The 24,260-nt window shown below is 40.3% G+C and overlaps 3 protein-coding genes and 1 long non-coding RNA gene across 4 annotated transcripts; 2 read left to right on the forward strand and 2 right to left on the reverse strand.

Moving 5' to 3' along the window:
• Positions 1–668: 668 nt before the first annotated feature.
• LOC113587457 lies at positions 669–2,608 on the reverse strand. The gene is made up of 2 exons (XR_003411742.2): positions 2,429–2,608; positions 669–2,331 (listed from the first exon to the last, which is right to left on the reverse strand). It is a non-coding gene; the product is annotated as an uncharacterized LOC113587457 (long non-coding RNA).
• Positions 2,325–12,446, forward strand: susd5 (sushi domain containing 5). Its single transcript, XM_027026119.2, has 5 exons — positions 2,325–2,503; positions 5,351–5,525; positions 7,732–7,841; positions 8,059–8,247; positions 8,845–12,446. Exons 1-5 carry the CDS (start codon positions 2,416–2,418, stop codon positions 10,446–10,448), a joined length of 2,166 nt encoding a protein of 721 aa, XP_026881920.2. The 5' UTR covers positions 2,325–2,415; the 3' UTR covers positions 10,449–12,446.
• A 1,072-nt stretch (positions 12,447–13,518) lies between these two features.
• Positions 13,519–16,689, reverse strand: crtap (cartilage associated protein). Its single transcript, XM_027026121.2, has 7 exons — positions 16,138–16,689; positions 15,810–15,959; positions 15,222–15,393; positions 14,936–15,064; positions 14,648–14,793; positions 14,407–14,490; positions 13,519–13,857 (listed from the first exon to the last, which is right to left on the reverse strand). Exons 1-7 carry the CDS (start codon positions 16,594–16,596, stop codon positions 13,819–13,821), a joined length of 1,179 nt encoding a protein of 392 aa, XP_026881922.2. The 5' UTR covers positions 16,597–16,689; the 3' UTR covers positions 13,519–13,818.
• A 369-nt stretch (positions 16,690–17,058) lies between these two features.
• Positions 17,059–23,181, forward strand: fkbp9 (FKBP prolyl isomerase 9). Its single transcript, XM_027026120.2, has 10 exons — positions 17,059–17,553; positions 18,132–18,277; positions 19,099–19,288; positions 19,599–19,744; positions 20,086–20,275; positions 20,894–21,039; positions 21,267–21,453; positions 21,740–21,885; positions 22,434–22,597; positions 22,714–23,181. Exons 1-10 carry the CDS (start codon positions 17,144–17,146, stop codon positions 22,891–22,893), a joined length of 1,905 nt encoding a protein of 634 aa, XP_026881921.2. The 5' UTR covers positions 17,059–17,143; the 3' UTR covers positions 22,894–23,181.
• Positions 23,182–24,260: the final 1,079 nt, after the last annotated feature.

The raw sequence follows: 24,260 nt of genomic DNA on the forward strand, positions 1-24,260 counted from the left end.
TTTCCGCTCGGTCGTAAAGTCTTTGCCGTTGTCTGCAGTGTGACTTTTATCTTCAAACGTTAATTAAGTAAACGTAGCAAACTGTTCAACTACTTAACTTCGGGAAGCTTCATCTGAATAACTTCAGTTCATATAAGTTAGTACATAGTCCTATTCTTCCAGGGTATTGGAAGGTGTTGTTGTGACGTCATTTTTGCGGGAAAAACACGCGTGGTTGATTGTTTTCATAATGTTCATAGCAACTTCACTTTTCTATACGGATTACGACCTGAACAACACAGATGAATCGTCAAAAATGTCTAGCTTTTAAGATACACGCGTTATCTACAAATGTAATTCAGCTTACTTAACTATTCTATCATATTAAGACTGTAGAAGCAATTATTCAATGCTCGAAAGAAACGGGCTACCTGTGCCGAATTACTCTGAAGTTTTTCTATCTTGTAATGCATAGCTTTATTAATATAATCCAAGATCATAAAATGTATATCCCATATAAGTGAAGTTGGAAATGACCTGCATTTTTATTTAAATCTCAGCCACTGGTGACTATATGACCATTTTGCTGAAAGCTGATGCCAGTATTTAAGATTAACTGCAAAGTTGTTAGCTGGATTACTCGTGTTTGATGGTATCTTAAAATGAAATGAGATATTTAGAACGTGGGGTCTTTTCAATATGTTTAACAGGAAATGCTAACTATACAGTGCAAAGTTGCTGTGAAATCATAACGAAACTTCTGGCAGCAAATTATTGTATTCTCAAATCAGAAAATAATTCTGTAAACTTTTGACACATTTCTGACACACACACAGTGGCATTAAGGTTTGAACAATAGGCCTAGTATGTGATGGTACATTTATATAAAAACCATAATCTAGCACACCTGATTTTAAGATGCTACTGAAAGACTTTATTAACTGTATGAAATGCGTTAGAACAGGATTGGAACTAAACGTTGCAGGGTGGTAGATCACCAAAACCGGACATCAGCACCCCTCATCTAGAGACTCATCTTCATTGAGCTTTATCATGCTCAACCGCACCCGTGTATAACAGCAGAGGGCGCAATAAAGATACCACAGCAAAACTGAGGACTTGTAAGAGATTTCTTTTACACAAGCTTCAGTTTGTGCATGATATAAATACATAAATTAATCATTGAACATGGTATGACTTGTAATAACAATAAATCGTTATGATTTTAGAGTGGTGACTGCTGTGTGTGTGTGTGCTTGCATACACATGTGTGTGGAGTTTGCTTGTGTGATTGAGAGTGAGAGAATGAAATAAAGTGTATGCATAACACAAGTGTCGTATGTCTCTTAGCACTGATTAAATGACAAACTCTCCTCATTGCAGCATACACACAGCTCTGCTGTTTAAGCAAATATTATCAGAAGGGATTCAGACAGACCCAGCTTGTACTGGCCTCTTTCCTGCCACTTACTCACTAAAACATGCTCTTTCTCTCTCATTCACACACACATACACACACACACACACACACACACACACACACACACACACACACACACACACACACACACACACACACACACACACACACAGTATGCTATGTATATAGGAACATGGATGTGAAGTCTTAAAGTGTACATTTGTTTTTGTTTGTTTGTTTTATGCTGTAATTGAGGAACCTAAGGAACCTGTGCATTTTTACTTTCCAATCACAAAATGATTATTTCATTATTTATAATTAAAATGAATTAGCCAAAATATTTCCGTAGTATTACTGTGAACGCCTACCAATTGTTTTATACAGTAATACAGTGAAAAACCCAATAAAGTACTATGAGGAAGTGTGTGTGTGTGTGTGTGTGTGTGTGTGTGTGTGTGTGTGTGTGATTGTGTGTGAGAGTGTGGACGCTGGTATGAGGTTTTTTATGGAGAATCCTCTTGTAAATATTTTGAGAAGAATTTTGTTTGTTTTGTTAATTTTGTACAATGACACACATCAATTTGGAAACTCGAACGCGCCCTTGGGACAAGACAAAGCAACAAAATTGCAGCACCAAATTTACACAGTGGCAAAACATGACCAACACAGTTAGTAGTTATCACCGCGCCCGAGGAGTGTCGCACGTCGTCTGAGGCCCCCTCCCTGTCCTTCGCTGGAGGAGTTTTATTCCGAAGCGCCTCTGTTCTCATGGACTGCTGCGCCGGTTCTGAGCCATGACGTATTTACTGACAGCGCAGTGAGAGTTTTCGCACGAGCGCTCCAGCAGCTCGGTAATGCACTTCTTGGTCAGATAAACCTCCTTTCCTCCACGTCCGAGGCTCTGCACTGTTTCTTGGGCTAACTGAATCCCCCTGCATTTGGAGTGCGCAACGAAGCGTTTTTGCAGTTAACTTTGGAACATTTGGAGCCAGTACAAGGACTATTCAACCTACGGTATGCGACGATTACCTGCCCAGGACCTCTCGCTCATGACTTTTCTTGGATGCTTGGCTTGGTTAACCGTTGGTCTTGCTGGCGCAGACGGTAGGTTTCTCCTGTCTCTATGATCTTGGTTCGCTAATTACTTTCACGCGCTACTACAATGAGCATCAACACTTGATGGTTTACAGAGGAGACAAGAATCCTGTGCGCGCGCTTGAGAGAGAGAGAGAGAGAGAGAGAGAGAGAGAGAGAGAGAGAGAGAGAGAGAGAGAGAGAGAGAGAGAGAGAGAGAGAGAGAGAGAGGGAGTACACATTCATTCCAGACGTTTCTTAATGGGCTCACTTTTTGTTCCATAATAAACTGTCAAATCTAGAAGTTTAATTAATCTGTGTTTTATTAGATTGTACATATTTTAATTTCAATATTATCCGCAACTGCCTTGCTACCTAAGCAATGTCATTATGAATTAAACGAATAACTGTGTATCCTTAAAGAGTCGTGCTCAAAATAGACATTACACAGCGAGTGGCTGGAAAGAACCTATATTCAAACTACCAGCAGTTTTATTTAGAAAACAGCACAGCCTTCACCACTGCACGGGATGTTCTCAAGTACTCCGATGATCTCCACCTATGATTCAGTTTCATTTGCCTAAATAAAATAACTATAATTTGGTGCAGTAGTTCTCGTTTGGCCAACAGTAATTTTGGAAGGCTTTTATTTGGCTTTAGTGTGGCAGTGGCTAACTCCAGTCCTGCTCTGCAGCCCTAGCGTGTAATGTGATATTCCCTTCTCTACTACAAGTACACCTGACGTCATCAGTTAATTATCAAGATAATTATATATGTGATTAATCAGTTATGTTATGTAAAGGGAAACTATTATTTCCTGATTTCAGTGAAGATAAGGGCTAATTAGGATCACATAGCTGTTTGCTACACCAACCACTCTTAATGTGTCAAAGTGGAACTTTGGCACATAGCTGTTTGCTATGTGCCAAAGTTCCACTTTGACACATTGAGAGTGGTTGGTGTTTACCATTAGTTCCTATTCAATTCTATTCTATTTCATTCTCTTCTAGTCTACAGATTAAATAGTTCTGTAGCCACCCATTTAATTCCTACAGTTTAATGCTTTACCTGGTACAGATCCTACAGGCCTTAAGAATTAGCCAGCTAATGAGATGAGTCAGGAGACGTGTTGTTTTACACACAACGCTAAAGTGGGCTGGGCTGGGCTGTGGACTGCAGAGTTAGGAGTAAAAGTAACTCATAATGTATTTTGGAAACACAAAAAAAAAGTAACAATGACGTGAGCCATTCAGAAGGCTTTACAAACTCCTGACACTTATCATCATATCATCAATATAACAGGCATCAAGCAATTGTGACATTTAACAGTAAGGAAATATGGATGACAGACTTATCATTTATGGTGGGTCAAGTGAGTATTACTTAGTGGGCCAGTGCCATGTGATGTCATGGTAGACTGCCTGACACCAGCCACATAATTTGAAGTCATTTGCACCATCCACTCTGAGCCATCCATCCTAGTCATAAATCATTTGATTTATTCAGTAATAATATTATCTGTTGCTGAAGAATACACAGAAGTATTGTTAGCATGATGCAGGCAGCATACTGTCTAGTAATGGTGTTGGTGATAACTTACCTATCTATCTATCTATCTATCTATCTATCTATCTATCTATCTATCTATCTATCTATCTATCTATCTATCTATCTATCTATCTATCTATCTATCTGTCTGTCTGTCTGTCTGTCTGTCTGTCTGTCTGTCTGTCTGTCTGTCTGTCTGTCTGTCTGTCTGTCTGTCTGTCTGTCTGTCTGCCTGCCTGTCTGTCTGTCTGTCTGTCTGTCTGTTTGTGTACAGTAACAGTAATCCTTTTATTGTGTTAGATATAGACCTATTTAAAAACATTAATAACAGTGGGGCAAAAGGACCTAAAATACACATAGACATTTACCAGGAATTTATGGTCAAACAGAAGGCAACATCATAAATAGAATACTACTGAAAATATTTCAGACTGTTAAAATATAACATTTCAGAGCTCGAGTTCATTCAATGGAATGGACTAATCCATAAAGCTAATTTAGTCACTTTTAAGATAGTCACAGTCTACTCTGTTTACTCCTTTTACTTCTTGAAATATAAAGTAATATACCAGTGTCTGATGATAATGTTTTGGGATAAATTTGTCTAGAGGTACTGAAGGAACTATTGAAGAGGTTCACCACAATGACTGCCTCCAACTTTTATTTTAGCCCTATGTGTGAGAATATGACTAAATGGGAACGTGAAGTTGGTGTGTTTTTGTGGCAGTTTTTGTGAGAATGTTGGCTACTTACAAGCAATCAGTTTGTGTGTGTGTTAGTTGGTTAGGGTGGGGTTATGGAATAATGCTGACTCTGGTGTTTGTGTGTATATGTGACTTCATATTTGCACCCTGGAGTCATGGATCCCTATTTGGAGCTCATCTTCATTCCTCTTTGCAGTCTTACCTTTAAGTTAGTGTCCACCCTGCACACCCTTTCCATAAAAATAAAACCCTTCTCCTTCTGCTGACACACAGTAGCCTCTGCCCTCACCTGACCTTGCACTGGTAGGTTCAAGTATTCTTCTGCTCTCCATTGCATTCGTTCTTATCCCTGAGATGGCACAGGTCTCCTCTCCACCATTCTGGGCCTGAATTACTAAAATCATCTCTAATTCTTTGTTGGCAGATTTGTTGTTACCATCTCCTAACTCAATTCAGTACCATTTTGCTGTGGACTTGCCCCTTCTGTTCCCTTCTATGAATTCCACTGACACTCAGTGGTTTCTAATTTTGTAATGTTAGCCGCATGCTCCAGAAAACGATGCAAGAAATAGGAATAACGCATCTTTTTATGTGCAGTCACCATATGTGTCCGTGTCTCTGGCAGGCCGGGTGTTCCTACTGGAGCCGAGGCCTGGCTCACATGCAGGCTTCCTGGCAGCCTTGGACGCGTGTGCAGCTCAAGGTGCACGGGTTGCGTCACGGAGTGAGCTTCGGCATGCTGTGGTTGAGTGTTCATTCTCAGCCTGTGCACGTGGTTGGCTCACCGGTCCCAGCATCGGGTGAGCGTCCCCACCACTCTCACACTCTGTCTGTCTCGTTGCTGTAACACATGAGAAGAACAGTGGTATTTCGGTGGAGGAACACTTGTAAGTGTGTGATTACAAGGAAGGGAATATGAGGATTCAAGTGGAAAGTTTTCATTCACTCCTCAGGCATTTATCCCCCCGAGAGAGCCGGACCAGAGAAACAGTCACAAAATACGTTAGCACTTTCCCACCATTTGTTGCCACTGCTATTACACAGTTATTGTATATTCTGTAATCTGAATGCCCAAATCCCAGAATAATTAGCACTTTCAAAATTTTAATTGCAAGTCTATTACACCTTGTGAATTATAAACTGTCTCAAATAAATCTTGAAACCTACAATTATGAATGCACTTAGAAACTTTAACCTTGAAACATATACATTCTTATAATATTTTATACACATTATTTAAAAAATATTTTAAGCATGTGATGCTCAGATGTATCCTGTCTTCTTTAGTTCTGGCTATTATGAAAATCATGTGACTATAGTTTTTTGTGGGGATGAGTGTGTGGTTATGTACATGTTGAACGGTTTTGACCTTATGTTGAAATGTATCTGCTACCCCACCCAAAAGGAATTCCCTTCCCTTCAGAGCAACTTTTGGATTACATACAGACTTGTCACAGCTGGCTCATAAATCTTACCTAATCACAGACAAATTGGCCTTTACCTGAACTCTAATTTAAACACATCTACAGCAGTCTTTAGTTCTAATGTAGATATACTGATGATAATTCAGTCAGGGGGAATTTCCTAGGTGACTTTACACTGTCCCAAGAGACCTCATGGTCAGCCCCAGTCACATTAGGCATTTTTATCTAGTTTTAGATTCTGGACCTGTTTTCTGTTATGTGTGCTAGTTTTTTTCTGATATAATTTTAATTTGTGTCAGCATCAGTCTCTGTTTGTAGGTATGTGTTTGGGAATGAAAATGGGATAAAGCTATATAAACGGTTCTAGTTCACATCACTATGGATAATTAATCCAGGAAAACCAATGTGTGCTTTATGCAGATGGGTTTCTGGTTTCACATGTTTTTATCATCTTATATCTATAAAGGACATTGTTCCAAGAGGTGCTGCTTGTTTCACACTGTAACATTACTTGTAGAGTCTAAGTCATAAATGGAGTACACCTGTCTCATGTTTGTGTGTGCATGTGTGTGTGTGTGTGTGTGTGTGTGTGTGTGTGTGTGTGATGTGCAGGGTTGGGTAGTATCAGAACACAAAATCATCCTCATGCAATCTCATTACAACAATGAAAGACTAGGTCAGAAATCATCAGCCTGTGTAAAAACATTCTAATTTGATTACAGCTGCATTGCAGTTTTCTCTCTGACAATTCTCCTTATGATCATCCCCTCACATTTTCATATTAGTTCATTTGTAAGTAATAGGAATTGTGTTAAATCTCTCATATAATCAATTAATGCATGTGAACACAGCCAGAAGGTAAACCAAGCCTCCCTGTAGTGGCACGGAGGGTCACTGCTTGACCAGAGGGGCAGGGGCATGTTAGGTCATTATCATCTCCACGCTGCAGTAGGGTCATTAACATCTTCACAGTGCTGCCCCATCAAACTGCTGGGAGACCTGCTCACTTCTGCTCTTGTTATCAGCATATTCTCCTCATGAGACAATGTACATTGCAAACACACAACTTGTTGACCGAGGCATGGCACTTATTGTCCATATTTAAAACTAATTAATCTCAATGGTAAGTGTATAATATTGGCATCTGTATTGGAATTACTGGAACATAACTGTGATTTTAGTGCATTGCTAATTTCCTCAGAGAGGATCTATTTGAGCAGACAAAAACTGCTCCAAAAATGAAAGTATTTAATTCCCAACCATTTAAGTAATACCACCATATTATTTACATTCTTGCTCTCCAACCAAATGGTGGTGTTTTTCTGTACTTTCTGAAGTATGGAATCAGAATACACAACTTAAACTGCAGAGTCACATTGTGAGACTAAATTTTTAAGCCTGTTTTGGAGGTGACTTTTTAAATGCTTGCTGGAACTAGGGTGCTGACCACCAACAGTTTGTACCGTATGGAGTAAAGTGGAGGATATTTTATCCATAATGTAATGGTGTAAAAGTGGTGTTGAGTGTTAGACTGCAGTCCAGTGCTGAACATTAGCTCCTCCTCTCTTCTGTCTCCCTGCAGGACTACAGTGTGCAGGAGTGTGGCTGGGAGCTTCCGGGCTGTGGAAATGCAGGTGGAGAATGCCACCGAGTCGTCTGAGAGGCTGCCTGTGTTCTGTGTGAAAGACACTGGTCAGTTTTAAGCTTTGCAATGAGACAACTCGGGGAGGGATTTAGGTCTTTACAACCAATATTTAAGCAATTATACCCTTAAGTAAGTTATCATGGCTTCCTGTGCTAAATGAACCAAAGTAAATCTGCCTTCAGATTTCTGCCACTATTACTGTGTATAAATACAGAAGGTCTATGTTTTGTTTCTAACCTTGTCTACTTCCCTGCTGTTTGCTAGGGGCGCCGTGCGGAAGTCCACCCTCTTTCCCCAACACACGTATACAGGGCCAGAGAGGACTGGAGCTGGGTGATGAGGTGCTGTACTCCTGTAGCCCTGGATACATGCTGCCCAGAGGAGAGACAGGCTTCAGCCTGCTGTGCGACAGCTGCGGGAAGTGGTACGGCCTGGTGCAGCTCTGCGTTAAAGGTGACACCATTTGTGCACTGGGGTCTGAAAAGGGAGCTTGGTAGAGTAAATATCATGGTCTACAATTCTTTAATGGGTTTTGTAGCAAGTTTGTGAAACATTTTTGTAATTGTCTTAATAAAATTACAAGAAAGCTACAATAGCAAGACATTTTTGTTTAAGAATGGTACTAACAGCCATGGAAGGCCGCAGGGGAGCTGTCTTTCAGACTGTTCCACACTGACCATGGCTCAATATACTGCAAAAGTACTTTTTGTTACTTTGAAAATTCCCTCTTTTATCTAATATTACAAACAGAACTAGACTAAGCAATTAGGGGAGGTACTGAACTTGAGAAATATCTTTTTTTTTTGGTTGGGGATTGGTTTGACCATGGTTACTTCCAATGTATCATACAAATTGATAACAAGCGATGTGACATTGACATATGTAGTGAACCAAGTATATGTGACAAAACAGTACTTATTGCTCCTTTTTATGCGTTATATTGAGAGTAGTAAAGTTTCTCTGGGTTTTGTTAAACCAGAATTAATATAATGTGAATGTAATGTAATGTGAGGTGCAATTATCAGTACAAATGTGTATGATCATTTACAGCTGATACTGAAGCCTTCATTGACTATGAAGACAAGCTTCCAGATGATGATCATTTCCATCAGGGCCTGGGGGAGGTGCATCACCTGACTGTGGTGCCTAGGGTCACTGAGATCTTTGATCATGAAGAGTCTACACCTGAGCTTGAGCCAAAGCAGAAAGGGCCAGTCATGGTAGAGGAAGAAGGCACAGATAAGGAAGATTCTAGAGTGTCTGTAACAGAGAACCCAGTGTCTCAGCTCAGCCAGAAACACATGTTCTGGTTTCCCTCAGAGACTTTTGAAGAGGAGAAGCATGCTCTGCTCAGCACAGCCACACCCATAAATGGCCCCACCAAGGATGAAAACTACATCCTGAGCAAAACTGACAAGAGCTTGTCAGAGACTGAGATAAAAGCAGAAGATCATGACAGTAAACTTTCACCCCAACCTCCCACATATGAGCCTGCCAGACACAGTGTGGGTAGCACGAAGGAGTCATGGCTGGATGGATACCCTGTTCCCCAGGAAGAGGAAAAAACAGGGACTATGTCTTCAGAGCGGACAGGGCCAGGACAGACTATGGACACTGGGAGTGTGACTGGTGGTTCAGAAATGCAGGTGTTAGAAAGTGTGACTGACAGGCCTGAAAGAACAGGCATGGCAGGAATTATCCCCAGCTATCAGGAGGAAGAGACTAAGAGTTTGTCTGAGTCACCTGAGAGGCAGGACTTTGGAAAGGTTAATGATTATCAGGAAAATTTAGAGACTGAAAGTTTGACTGAAAGCACTGAAGGGACAGGCTATTGGGGAGTGTTTAACCAACAAGGTGGGGAGCTTCAAAAAGTGACTGACAAACTTCCAGACCAGGTCTCTGATCATACAGAAGAAACACATATTGTTACAAAGGGACCTACCATAGAACAGACTGAAGGAGAGGCGAAGAGACCAATAGAGGTAGAATTTGAGGATGTTAATGACAGGTTTAAAGAGATGCCATCTCAAAGCATGACGGACAGTCCAAATGATGTCGAGATGAGCCCCACATCTTTCATCAGCTTCACTCAGATCTCAGCAGGCCATGACGATTCAGCTCTTAACGAAAGACCTACCCCGTACACACCTGGAGCTGCCCCTGAAAATGTCAGCTCCAGCCAGGAGGGGATAGGTTTTGAGCGCACTGCCACACCTACAGGAATGCCACCGGTGGACACTAAGTCCACTCAAAAAGTTCACATCATTAGCAATGTGGCCACACCTACAGTCAGACCTACAGTCAGTGCCGCTTGGGAAACCAAAGACTTTGGCCACTTTCTGGAGTATATTCCCACTGTAGGTGGTGACACCTCTGTCAAAACCCATGATAATAGGAGTGCTATGGAAGGAGACACAGAGCTTAGCCTGGACCATCCAGAAGGCTCCGATAAAGGAGCTTGTGGTGTGGACCCCTGCCATGTAGCTGGCCGTGGCGTGACGATTGCTGGCATCATCATTGGCGTACTAGTAGCAGTTCTTGGTGCAATCTTGGGTGTGTGGTGTTACAAAAGGAGGCAGCAAAAGAGCTCTCACTATCAGCTCAATGGAACTAACAGACAAACACAATGCATCGAGCTCCGGCAGACTGTGTAACCCAACACACACAAACACCATACATGTTTGAATACAAACACCATACGTTTGAACACAAACACCACATATATTCGAACACAAACAACATACATGTTTGAACAATATGATCTATGTAGACCCAATAATCCTCGGAATCAAGTCCCTGAAATTCTCCACACTAACCAAAGTAATAGGAGTGAGAGACTTCTGTGCTTTGTTAATACCTATTTCTATTTTCTATTTCTATTTCTATTTTCCCTGTTTGCCGTGTTGTGTGCGTAATATTTGATGTATTTTGCCTGTCTATATTTGATGCCTTGTTATTTCTGGATTAGGTTTGTGAATTTAATTCCATTTCGTGGACTGCATTTGAGAGGCTACCTGCCTGACTGGCACTGGATGTCTGATTAACTTTTAAAGACAAACATTTTGATTTATCAGAGGAATTTGTTTCTCATATTTCAAAAGACAGTCATCTGAATCAAAGATAAATCAGCTCAGTAATAATTGTACTATCATGCAGTTGTACTGTTTGGAAGGGAAGTTTTGAAACAAACAAAGCAAAAAAAAAAAAAGCTTCTCTGTATATTGTGACTAGTATAATTGGTATAATTCAAGCATCTACAGATTAATACAGATAGTGAATTTATATATATATATATTACACATGCATACATTCTATAGATTTCATCTATAGATTTCTGTAGATTTCAGTACAACACAGATTTACAATATAGATTTCCGCAGTAATTATTGGATAATATATAACACACCTATAACAATCAAATACCTAAGAGACTAATTTAGAAGCTATAAAACACAACAAAAATTATTTCTATAGGATATATTTAAAATTTAATCAGCTGTGACATTAGCTGTTTTTTGTTGTGGTGTGGTGTGGTATGTGGTGTGGTAGGGGTGAGTTTAATCTTCTGGATATAACAGATACATTTGTGCTTTGCTTTTGTCTCACTATGTAATTTTCTATGTCTAGCAGATTCCACTGACATTGTTTTTCCTCTGCTGTGTCAGGTGTTTGTAATTAAAACAGTATAAGGTATCTCTTACAGCTTTTCTGTATTAATCAGCTTTCTTTGGTGTGGGCATGTTAAGTAGACTGCTAAATCTGCTAAACCTAATCTCTGCTGTCTCTACTGCTTCATTAGTGATCTTACAAAATTTGCCATTTGTGTTTTAGTAGGTTTCCAAGAATAAATGTAGACATACATGCTATAAATAAAAACTGGCAAGTAGAGTAACTTAATATTTAAAGTGCTTAATGATCTTACTGAAATTAAAACTTTGCAAAATGTTTTTTATTTGTAATGTTAACAAGCAGATTTCGGTGCATTGCCCAATTTCCCTATTTTAGGCCTCTTCGGTTTTTTCAAGAGGTACCACCGCAGAATTAGGAGCTACATCTGTTAATCTTTTATGTCAGATATATTTAGTGTGAATGTAGTGTGCATTCCCTTTAGTTCAGTAACTAATGTTATTCATGTTTTGTTAAACTGTTTTTTTTATACTCGTGATCCTTTGTAACTAACCCAAAACTCTTAGCAGACATCAAAAAATGTATCAGTAATCGCCAAAGTGCTTGTACTCACAACCAATGCAACAAGAAGCATTTGATTTTTTCAAAAATATGATCAAAATTGATTTGGGCATTAATTTAACCAAAGGGCTTTTTTGGAATAATGTACAAGTGTCTGTATCCTGGTGCGGGATACTACCATCTCCGTGCCAATATACTATACAGGACTATGTAGACTTCCAACAGGCTGCTAGCGAAAGTAACACCTTTAAATTAAAACATGGGAATTACATCTATTTTGTATGCCATATGCAGATTTTCCCCAATTATTTGTGTCTCTGGAATGTCTCATCTGATCCATAAACTTTCTCTGAAAGTTTCTAAGAGGTGACAGAATATCAGTGAATTATATTTCTTAGTGTAACAGACTAACTGAATTGTTCTAAATAAAATCCAATCACTTCAGGAAAATGCTTTCTTATTTGGAGTTTGTGTATATGTGGGTGAATTGGTACATATATATTTTTTTGTTTATTTTCAACAGCAAAGTAAAATTTCATTTTAGCTCATTATGAAAGTTGAAGATAATAAATCAATTAGTTGAGCTATCTTGTGTATTTCCAATAGTGCTTGTTTATATACACGATTAGGTCACATCAACTGATAATAAAATAAAGGTACTGACAAAGAATGCGTGGTTGTGCTCACATACACTCTAACAAGAGGAACAGAAACTCATTTAAAAAGGTTAGTACATAGAGTATCTGTGCAGTTTATCACACCATAGTAGGAAAAGTTCACAGTGAAAGAAAGAATGAAAGCAAGACAGAGAGAGAGAGGAAGAGAGAGAATCATGGGTCAGCATTTTTATCATTTTAGTGAAAATGAGAGGTGTATGTGTGTAGGTGACTGTAAGCCAACATTCACCTTTAAAATTAAAATGTCAGAACTTAAGATCCAATGTTTAGTCTTTTGCTGTTAAATTTAGCATCAGGGCATTTGAAGGTGTGCACTTCTAATTTTGTGCATGAGTCTAGGAATTTCACATCTGTGTACATACTTTGGCCCATTTTCCAATGCAACTGCTGACATTTGGTGGTTTCAGTCATATCACAGTATTGCCAAGATATATATTTATCAAATTGTCACAGGTAATCTCATTAATATTTTTTCAAAAGCTAGAGCCAAAGGCACTTAGAATATGGTGTGCCAAATGACCTTTATACCCTGTTAACCTGTATGAGGACCTCACAATGCATGGGTACCTCAGACAGTTATTCATAATTTAAATATACTGTGGTACAAAACAACAGAGGTGACTTTAGAGAGAAAGATTTATGAAATTATATTTGTTATTTAAGCAATATGTCACAAAGAGATAATGGTTACACAAAGCAGTGCACGTATTAAAGATACTTACCTGAGTCTAATATCAAAATCTGTCTTTAAACTTTATTTCAGTTAAAATAAACAGGTAACTTTAGATTTTTACTCCCCCATCTAAAATAGAGCAAAAAAACCAAACAAACAAACAAAAAAAATCCAAACTGACAGTAGTGAACAGAGAACTGGCATTTATTATAAAAGAACTACCGAGATGGTCCGAGTCATCCTTGTGAATTACAGTGATTGTACAATGACAACACATGGCATTCATGATTATCAATGCATTTATGCAAGTCATACTGTTGGTACATATATATTTTAAAAAGGCCCCTTGTCACCTGAAATAAATACAACAAACATACTCACACTGGAAAAGGATCAAAAACAGTTTTCACAAATTGTTTTTTTCAATCTGTTTCTGTTCTCACTGTTTGGTTCTCTCATTCTCAGTGCACGAAAAAAATCATCAGCCTACTCCTCTTCAGCATCGAGATACTCCAGAACATCGCCCTGAAACAGACCTATAATCATGAAACGGCCACGGTGACAGGATTTAAACATGCACTTCAGCGTCATCAGTCATTAGTGTGCCACAAACATTGGTGCTAGCAGTTCTGAAAACTTGAAATAAGCATATTCTGCACCCCAATGGATAAGCAGTGTTACAGCAGTCAGCAAAGCTTCACTGAATTCATTTGGCACACTTAACTATTCTTAACTTATTATATATATTTGTCATTATAGTGCAAAAATTCATTCTTTTATTAATAGCAGTGCAACATTGAGATGAAGTGAGGGAAATCTTCATCACTTTTATTTTTATTTCTAACTTTATACTAAGTGACGGTCTCATTTATCTATGTTTGTAATGTGTAACATTTATAATAAGTAATAAAATCTTCTTTCAGGTGAAGTTAATATCACAGTTGGCTATGATGTTGTGTTGTTACGTGTTAATAACTAAATATTCACATAATAACCACACAGGCGCACACACATACAGACACACATGTGCACACACACACACACACACACACACACACATTCTGTTCTGCCCACCTCATCATCCTGCTGGAGTTTTGCTTTAGAAAATTCTAACAGCTGCAGCTGCAATGTTGTCTGATTGTAGTAGCGTACTGCTTCCTGTTAACATGTACACACACATCAATAAAACTCCATCATTCATGCAAACATGTACTCTGTAAATATGTATTCTTTATGTATTCTTGAACAGTATTTGTATATGGTGTGTGTACAGCATATATGGCAACTTGTATTTATAAAGAGATGAAACACTGACTGCTCTGGGTTGAAAGTCTTCATCTGTGAGACCCAATTTCTCTCTGTGGTACTGATAGTACACCACATTATTCTTCATCACCTCATCATCAGAGTCAAAGAGCATGTAGCTCGCCACACATGGTACTGCATTCTTCAGATCATTCACTGTGACCAAGACAACACACACACACACAAAATTGCAAGCTAAGTTATAATGGAATTAACGATCCTAATACCTTAGAGTAAACTGTATACCTACTGAAGGTTTATAATTTATTTGTATAGCAAGCTGAGCCTTTTGACTTACGTTTATAATATGCAAACTGAAGGTAGTGGTACATAGTTGCGACAAACTTTTCCACGACAAACCCACCAACAATCGGTGTCAAATCATTCTCACAATGTACCTTCCGTTCCAGAACCTCAGTGTAGTGATCTGGAGAGAAAAAAAACATGAAATCGGCTATTCTGGGAAGTGGGAACTAAAATGTCACACAGATCGGAAGACATGCAAAGATAAATAATCTCAGTTTGAACAAGAATCTGGGCCTTGTGTTTGATCTGCCAGTTAAAAAATACAAGAGTAAACCAACCTGCAATAGATGCATAAAAATCTTTAAAATCCTTGATCTCCCTAGAACCCTCTGAGGCAGCAATACATTCATCGTAAACCTTAAAGAAGTCGCGCAGGGCCAACTCCATATCTGACACTGAAGTGCGGTAGTTATTGCCATTAAAGGCCCTCACTGCTCGAATAAACAGCGTCTGTGGAGGAAACCACAACCAGTTAGGGTCCATGTTAAAGGTTATTTACTGAAACATTACAGCATATATGGAAATAAATACTTGAAGTAAATCAGGAAACTTAACACAAATTAAAGGTAATGTATCAAGCATATCTACATGAGAAAGTCACACTGACTCTTAGACAAGCCAATTTATATGTAGCACAAGAAAACACTATATTTACACATCATGCTAAAATCCAAAACAACCCAATCTTCTGCAATTCAAAAACAAACTAATTCCTGTAAGACGCTTTTTATATTTGGCCTCAGTGGCCCCACCTTTGTGCGCTAGCGAGTGAAAGCACAGAGACTAAGGGCATGAAATGGGCTTCATATTCTGAAAATGCCCATTAGACTTTTAATATGACAAGTGTGTGTCTTTATGTGTCTTGCCTCATATGACTTTGTCTCCAAGTCCTTGAGATGTTCTTCGGCTCCGGGTAAGCTCTTGTAGTAGTTCATGTTCCTCTGCATCATCTCATCATCAGGATGTTTCAGTAGGAAAGTGTGTGCAGCAGATACGGCTTTCGCTAGGTTATCACTCTGAAACAAACGTGACCATCGCACACTGTTTAGAAAAACATTATCTCATTCTGAAACGAAGTAATGGAAACTGTTAATATTATATGAATTATTCACAACAGACAACCAACTGTTCGGTGGTGTTCAATACTTTGAGACAGAGAGGATGCTCACGTGAAATGATGTGCATTACACTCACTTTAAAGTATGCGAACTGTAGGTATTTATAGGGTTCCCGTTTTTCAAAATCCTCCAGGGTTTCACGGCTCGGAAGCGTCTGGCGGAAGGCTGGTAGACCTTGCTTACACCGTTTGAGACACTGCGCCCGCCTCATCACATTTCCGAAAGCACGCAACTCTGGAAAGTCTGCAAAACGCTTCTCGTTGTCGAGTCGCACGGAGCTACAGTTGAGATTACAGAAGGCCTCGCTGTCGCGTAGCAGCCGGTACAACCGAAGACTCATTTCCAGATATTCAACGGTCTCAGGCCACTTCTCCGTATTGTACTGGTCCAGTGCGTGTCTGTATGCGGAGTCCAAAGGCATTAGCTCATGTCGTGGGAAGCTGCGAAAGCTATATTTTTCATACTGCGCTTGAGCACTTGATGAAAACCCAACTAGGAAAATGGCAAAAGTTAAGTACAGCGAAGAGGAGGCCATTTTGGTCCGACGTCGGAATTTCAGAGAGTGTATGAGTTTCAGCTAGAGTTCAGGATCCGCCCGCCGCGTCTCCACGTCCTCGAGTCTGCCCCCACCCTCCCCCGCCGGCTACAGGAATGCAGAGTGCATTTGTTTGGTGTGGTCTCAAAACAAAGCTAAAGATTTGTAAACGACCACTGGCTACTGTACAGTTATGTTAAAGTAAATAATAGACTACCAAAAGAACAGATTGTAGTATAGGCTATGTATCTGAGAACATTTTTAAATTTTTCATCATTTGGCATCATTAGGAGTGTTGTAACAATTTTAAAAGTCCACTTTATTAGACACAGTAATCTAAAACTATATTAGAATTGAGAATGATAGGCAAGGAGCATTTTCCCTAAAGCATATTGCTCATTGGTCTTCTACTAGTCTATAATTAAACATCCACCCGACCCCCGTTAAAATAGCCTTCCTCTACCTCCCCACTCCGTGCCACGTAGAAACCAGCACGCTGTTGCTGCGTTTCCACGCTTCCGCCTCTAGCTTGCCGTTTCTATGTAAAATGATACCGGAGCCAGAGGGAAACGTGAGGCTAGCCGAAGCGCTTCCTCTCGTTCAAAGGCCGGCCTGCGTTACCACGTCTACAAATCTGCGCCGAGGATCTGCGGCTGCGTTACGTGGTACACGTCCTCCTTTCCGAATTACACGGGAGATCCTCTGCAAAAACGCAGAAGGGAGTTACCGACCCTTGTCAGAGAACGGGTGGAAGATGTTGCAGCTAACGATGAGGATGATTTTTTTTGCTTTTCTGGTAACTCTTGTCGCATGCAACGCCCCCCCGGTACCGTTAGATGACATCGTCATAGAAAAAACTTTCACCCCCGAGCGCTGTGACCGGGCCGTGAAATCGGGAGACTTCGTCCGGTATCATTACAATGGGATGTTTCCTGACGGCAAGAAATTCGATTCCAGGTCAGTAAAAATAAAAAACTCGAAAACTTATGATTTACCTGTCCACTTATCACATGTAACCTGGTTTACATTTGGTGGATCTCAGCATCACAGGCAACAGAGGCTACTCTCAAATAATAGTATTTGTATTTTAACAAAAATAGTTGTTGACTGGCTGCTTTAAATAGTGACCAAACAACAAACGGCATGCACGAATTAATGAGCAATGCATAACTCAGAAATACACAAGTCTCCGACGACTAGACAGAATGCTGCTGGTGGTCAAACAGTAGCACTCTTACTCCTGAAAGGGAGAGACATTTCCAGTTAGAACAAAACTACAAAGATAATATTTTTGAGTGGATTAATAGAATTCCATTCAGTTGATGACGTTTCTCTTTTTAATTCTTTTGCTCTCTCTTTGTATGTGTGTGTGTGTGTGTGTGTGTGTGTGTGTGTGTGTATGTGTGTGTGTGTGTGTGTGGTATGTGTGTGTGGTATGTGTGTGTGTGTGTGTGTGTGCGTGTGCGTGTGCGTGCGTGTGCGTGTGTGTGCGTGTGTGTGTGTGTGTGTGTGTGTGTGTGTGTGTGTATTTGCAGTTATGATCGTGGCACCACTTACAATGTGTTTGTTGGCCGGAAGCAACTAATTGCTGGCATGGACAAAGCCTTAGTGGGCATGTGTGTGAATGAGAGGCGTCTGGTTAAAATCCCCCCACAGCTGGCTTACGGGAAGGATGGTTATGGTAATCGTACTTCGTCACATCATTCATCTCATTGGTGCACTTGCTCTTGTAACTGCTGTACATTGGAGAGTTCATATTACAGCAGCGTGTTAATCATCTCCGTCTTTCAGCATTTAATATGATCTTTTTTTTTAGTGTTTACCTGGGTTAGATGTACACTATCCATAAATGATGGGGGTGGGAGCTGGCGTGTCCCAGCGTTTAAAGGAGGAGGTGTTCATGAGGATGTTGGTGGCAGGGGTGGGGAAGATGGTGCAGGGTGTTGAGAATATTTGGGGGTGTGGCCTCCTGAAGGGAGTGACTTTGAAAAGAATTTTCAGCATTGTCCACATGTTGGTACTAGTTAGAGGGGACATTAAGTTCTGCCTCACATCAAGTGAGTCGCGTGTTGTGGGCACTTGTTTATGAGTGGTAAAAATTATTATACGAACTTGAAATGAAAGCAAATGAAGCTTATATAATAACCCATTCCTATGAGACTATCAAAGAGCTAAAATGGCATTTCACTTTTACTGTCAATCCAGTCTATAAACCCCATCACATTGTGTAAGTGTCTTTTGCTAATGTACTTTGCAATCACCATGACCCTTCTTTTCCTTCCATATATCATCTCTTTCTCTACAAAACACCACTTAGTTCTAAGTTGGTCCTTGCTAACCTAACACATCCAGGTCCTTAAACTGAGTAACCGCCGTGTCCAATGCAGAAAGAATAAACACAGCTAAAAGAGATGCTGAGTGGTTCTAGAATATTCTTGTTCATTAAAATTCTATGAAAGATATAAAAAATATAAAATCACTGGTTGTGCTGTGTACCCCAAGGGGACATAATTCCCCCTGAATCCATCCTGCACTTTGACGTGCTGCTGCTGGATGTCTGGAATGCTGATGACAAGGCGCAGATTCAGACCTACCACAAGCCGGAGAAGTGTGGCCGCATTGTGCAGGTCTCCGACTACGTGCGCTACCACTATAACGGCACTCTGCTTGACGGAACGCTCTTCGACTCTAGGTGAGCAGTGCTGACTGCGAATCCCCAGCCACAGCTAACACAAAGTACCATACACACATATACACATATACACAAAGTATCATGCACACATATGCACATACACAGAGTATTGTACACATGTATGCACTTATAAACAAATTACTGTACACATATATACATGTATACGTGAAGTACTATACACACATGTGCACACGCTTGTAATTATTATCAGCTGTTTTTTTTGTATGTGTGTCCTTTTTCCATGATTACTTGTACTGATCTAATTCTGTTGATATCTTTATTCTGCTGATCATCTTTATTCGTGTTATAGTCACACACGCATGAGGACCTATGATACATACGTGGGAATTGGCTGGCTGATCGCTGGTATGGACCAGGGGCTTCTGGGAATGTGTGTGGGAGAAAGACGCATCATCACCATGCCTCCTTCCCTTGGCTATGGAGAGCATGGAGATGGTAAGTATTATAGAAATTCCCAGAATCAAAAGTCCTGAAATGAAAGAGTCACATATGATTCTGAAGACTCGTGGTATTTCCATCAGTGATGCCTCAGTTATTAAGGTTGTTTGGTTTATGCTGGTGAGGGCAGCAGTAAGAGATGTGTCTTGTAGAGGAGGGACACTGATGCGAGTAATCCATCATAGAAGTGGCTTTGCTCACCAGGTCATATGACTCCTCTGGGTCCTGAGATTTGTGTGTCACATACAAGGTTGTGCATTGGAAACAGATCATTGTAATATGGTGCTACGACAATGTTTTTGGGAAACTGAGTGTTTGATCTCTCTGTATTTCTGCAGGTAGTGATATTCCTCCTCAGGCTTCTCTGGTGTTTGATGTTGTTCTGCTGGACCTTCACAACCCCAAAGATGAGATTGCAGTGGAGGTCCAGAGTCTCCCAGATTCCTGCACTCGTAAGAGTGTGGAGGGAGACTTTATGCGTTATCACTACAATGGGACACTGCTGGATGGAACCTTTTTTGACTCCAGGTAATCAAAAGGCCATGTTCTCAAAAGAAATGTTCTGGTAAAATGTAATACTGCTTGACACTCAATGAGCAAAGCATTATATAACTCAAAATACATAGTTTTCTTTCCTACCACAGTTAATTCACTTTTTGTCATGACTGCAGTTTATTTATGTGCACCATAATTCACATTTACAGCATTTAACTGACATTTTTATCCAGAGTAACTTGCAGTTATAATAGCAATTGAGGGTTAAGGGCATTGCTCAGGGGTCCAATAGTGGCAACCTGCTGGGTGTTGGGGCGTGAACTGGCAACCTTCTGATTACTAGTACCTTAAACATTGAGCTACCATTATCTCTAATGTCTTTGAGTATTTATACCCAACTGTTTTAGTATTTGTGAAATTTCCACTCAGCATTGTCTAGTGTTTCCAAGCAGTTGTCACTTTTTTTTTTTGGTTTTGTACCTAACCTATTTTTTACTCTTCCCTTGAATTATCCTATGATTGGATATTAATAAACCCTTTACACTCAACCTGTATTCATTAGTGTGAATATCTAATGAATTAATACTTGTGAATATTTAATACTAAGGTTATTTTTCTTTTTGAATTCATGTCAATATTTTTGTGTTTCAGCTACTCAAGAAATCGCACCTATGACACCTACATTGGGAAAGGTTATGTGATAGCTGGGATGGACCAGGGTCTCCTGGGTGTGTGTGTCAGAGAGCGCAGGAGAATCACCATACCGCCACACCTCGCATATGGCGAGGAGGGCACAGGTGTGTGGCGCTTCCAAAGAATCCACAAAAAATCCCTGTCCTCTCTGTACAATATGCTCATTTTGTCATGCTGCTTTCATAAGAGCAGAATGTATATATGACATCCAAAACATATTGAGCTTGGAATCTAAACATCTCTCTCCTCTCTACTGTAGGTACAGCTGAACTGAACAACTGCTGTAGGGAGGTTGAATAACATGTTCTCTGCCCCCCCCTCCCGGTCTTAGGCACTAAGATCCCTGGTTCAGCTGTGCTGGTGTTTGATGTCCACATCATTGACTTCCACAACCCATCTGACAAAGTGGAGATCACCAGCGTGAAGCCAGAGAAATGCAGTTACACCACAAAACGCGGGGACTTCATCAAGTACCACTACAACGCCACACTTATGGATGGCACTTACATCGATTCCTCGTTAGTAACACCCCACCCACACACATACACACACACTTCAGGATGCTTTGTGTCTTCTTTTTGCGTCTTAAACCTCAGAAATCTAAAATAACAAATGTCACGCTTGTATTTTTGTATGCTTAAACAGTGCTAGATGTGGTCTGTTAAATCTGTTTCATCCCTGCAGTCACACTTGTCAGGGCAGCAGCTGTTTGTGGCACTCAGCAATGTAAGACAGTTTCTGCTCCTACTGCAGTGACAGTTGTACTGTGTGTGTGTGTGTGTGTGTGTGTATGTGTATGTGTAGACACAGCTATGGGAAGACATACGATGTGGTTCTGGGAGCAGGGCAGGTAATCCCTGGCATGGAGCAAGGCCTGCTGGAGATGTGTGTTGGAGAGAAACGCACACTGGTTGTGCCCCCTCACCTGGGTTATGGAGAAAGAGGAGTGGGTAAGGCTTTTCACTTATTAATACTGTCCATTATGCCGTGTCTCCATCTCTCATGCAAACACACTCATTTCACACCCCACAAAGGCTGATAGAATTGATAGACAAATAGAATCTATTATATAAATAGGACTTTTGTGGTTTATTCTACTTTGAGCTTATTATGAAGACCAGGGAGTAGAGTAATTGATTGGATTTCAGGGGGCCTTGTTTGAGTTTGATAGCAATGGCTTACAGAAACAGCAGGAGGTGCCAAAATCATGCACTGATATTTAGGCCAGCATAACACCACTAACATATTACCTCTGTGTGGCTTTCGGATCAATGTCTTGCGACTTCTTCTGAATGCAGTGCCACACTGCTCATGCAAGTATCGGAACGCTCTAACCTGTTAATATAGGTTCAGTCCAGCCACGCAGGGGTATGCTTTGTGAAACTGACTTTTACATGTACAATACTAACTGGAATAGTTATAGAAGATATTACACATAATATATGTTAAATAAAGCTGTTGTTACAATGTGTGTGTGTGTGTGTGTGTGTGTGTGTAGATGGGGAGGTTCCTGGCAGTGCAGTGCTGGTGTTTGATATTGAGTTGGTAAATGTTGAGGAGGGTCTTCCTGATGGTTACATGTTTGTGTGGAATGATGATGTGTCACCCGACCTCTTCAGTGAAATGGACAGAAACAAAGACTTAGAAGTGGACACCACTGAGGTACAGTTTATACAGACATTATATGATGTGTGTGCGCGTGTCTGAGTACATTTACATTTACATACGCCTATAGCTGTGTTGCCTTTTTATATGCGTAACATTTCTTGCAACTCTAGTTCTCAGACTACATACTCCGGCAAGTCAACGATGGTAAAGGTCGCCTAGCTCCTGGTTTTGACCCTCACCGCATCATTGAGAACATGTACAGCAACCAGGACCGCAACAAGGATGGGCGAATCACCGCCGACGAGTTCAAACTGAAGGCGGACGAAGCATCCACTCATGATGAGCTTTGAGGGTGTGCTCAAGGACAAGGGGGGTGGGATTGGCTGTGTGTTTTGTTATTATAATAAATGGGTGGGGATAAAAATGGTGAAAAGTTTGGCAGTGTGTACTAGGTGCAGATTGGATGACCTTTGCGTATGTGAGAGGTGTTTGCATGTTTAAATGTGTTTGAATGTGATTGTGTGTGATTTTACAGTATGTAAAACTTTTTAGCACATCTTTTGAGTGTGTAAGAGTGCCAAAATGTCTGTGACTTTTTACAAAAAAGACCCCTTTTAATAAACACATTCCAAACCCCACTGTGTTTATCTGTAGGTTTATAGGTATAGATATTTACACTACAAGACACTCATGTACACAACTTTGGAACTCCTTCAGCACAATGAGCTCTCTGAGTGACTCAGAATTAGTAGCTTGAATGGTGCTGCACAATTTATCAAAAAGCTCCTTTTGCCCATACAAACTCACAAAAAACTGCAACACTGTTTTCTTGAGGTTTCTACAATTCTATAATCTCATGTACCAATTCATATGTCCTCAGAAAAGCTGTTTTTACTACCTCATACAGTAAGTGATAAAGCCGAACCTCATGTTTTTTCTATTAACATACATTGCAGTAAGAATATCCAGAATTCACTTAGCAAATCCAAAGTAGTAACTAGTCCTTCAAACTCATTAAATAAGTGTCCACATTGCCTAAACAGGAATTATGGAAAGACATTTAGTAAAATCAAAGTCAGAGGTGTGTAAGTGAGCAGTAGATGCAGACATTGCAGGTGCTGCAGACAGCGTTTGCTATACGTACTGTGTAGGCTCAGACCAGACGAGCAGATCACTGAGCAGGTGGACTTGGCTGCTGCATCTGGATAGAGGCAAGCTCCTTCACATTTAAATCCAACTCACATAACTAAATTTCCCACTTGGTCTCCAACTCTATTTTGTGTATTGCCAACTTAAAATCAGTGTGTCCCTCGCCATTGCCTCCACCTGAAGATAAAAAAAATAAAGTTCAATACAAGCCTCCTCAACAGACCGAGGTTCAGTAGATACAGGAGACAGTGGATCAAGCAGAGGAAATGTACCTATTAACTTAGATTTTTTAACAACCAGAGTGTTCAATACCTCTGTCCCCTCCAGTCCACGCAAAACTGCTCACTCAGGTGAAACCTCCCATTCAAAGGAAGCCCCACCCTCAAGTGAACATACACCAATGGTAGTGTCCACTAATGGCTGCACTGACAACACCCTCAATTAAACTAGATGCTCATAAACAAGCTTATGAATATTCATTTTTAATATTGTGGGTCATATAGGAGTCTGAAGTCGCTCTTATGAGTAATTATCCTTACACATCTCAAGGGCCTAGGAGTGGAAAGTA

The sequence above is a fragment of the Electrophorus electricus genome, chromosome 8 (assembly GCF_013358815.1).
Source record: "Electrophorus electricus isolate fEleEle1 chromosome 8, fEleEle1.pri, whole genome shotgun sequence".
Classification (NCBI taxonomy): Eukaryota; Metazoa; Chordata; class Actinopteri; order Gymnotiformes; family Gymnotidae; genus Electrophorus; species Electrophorus electricus.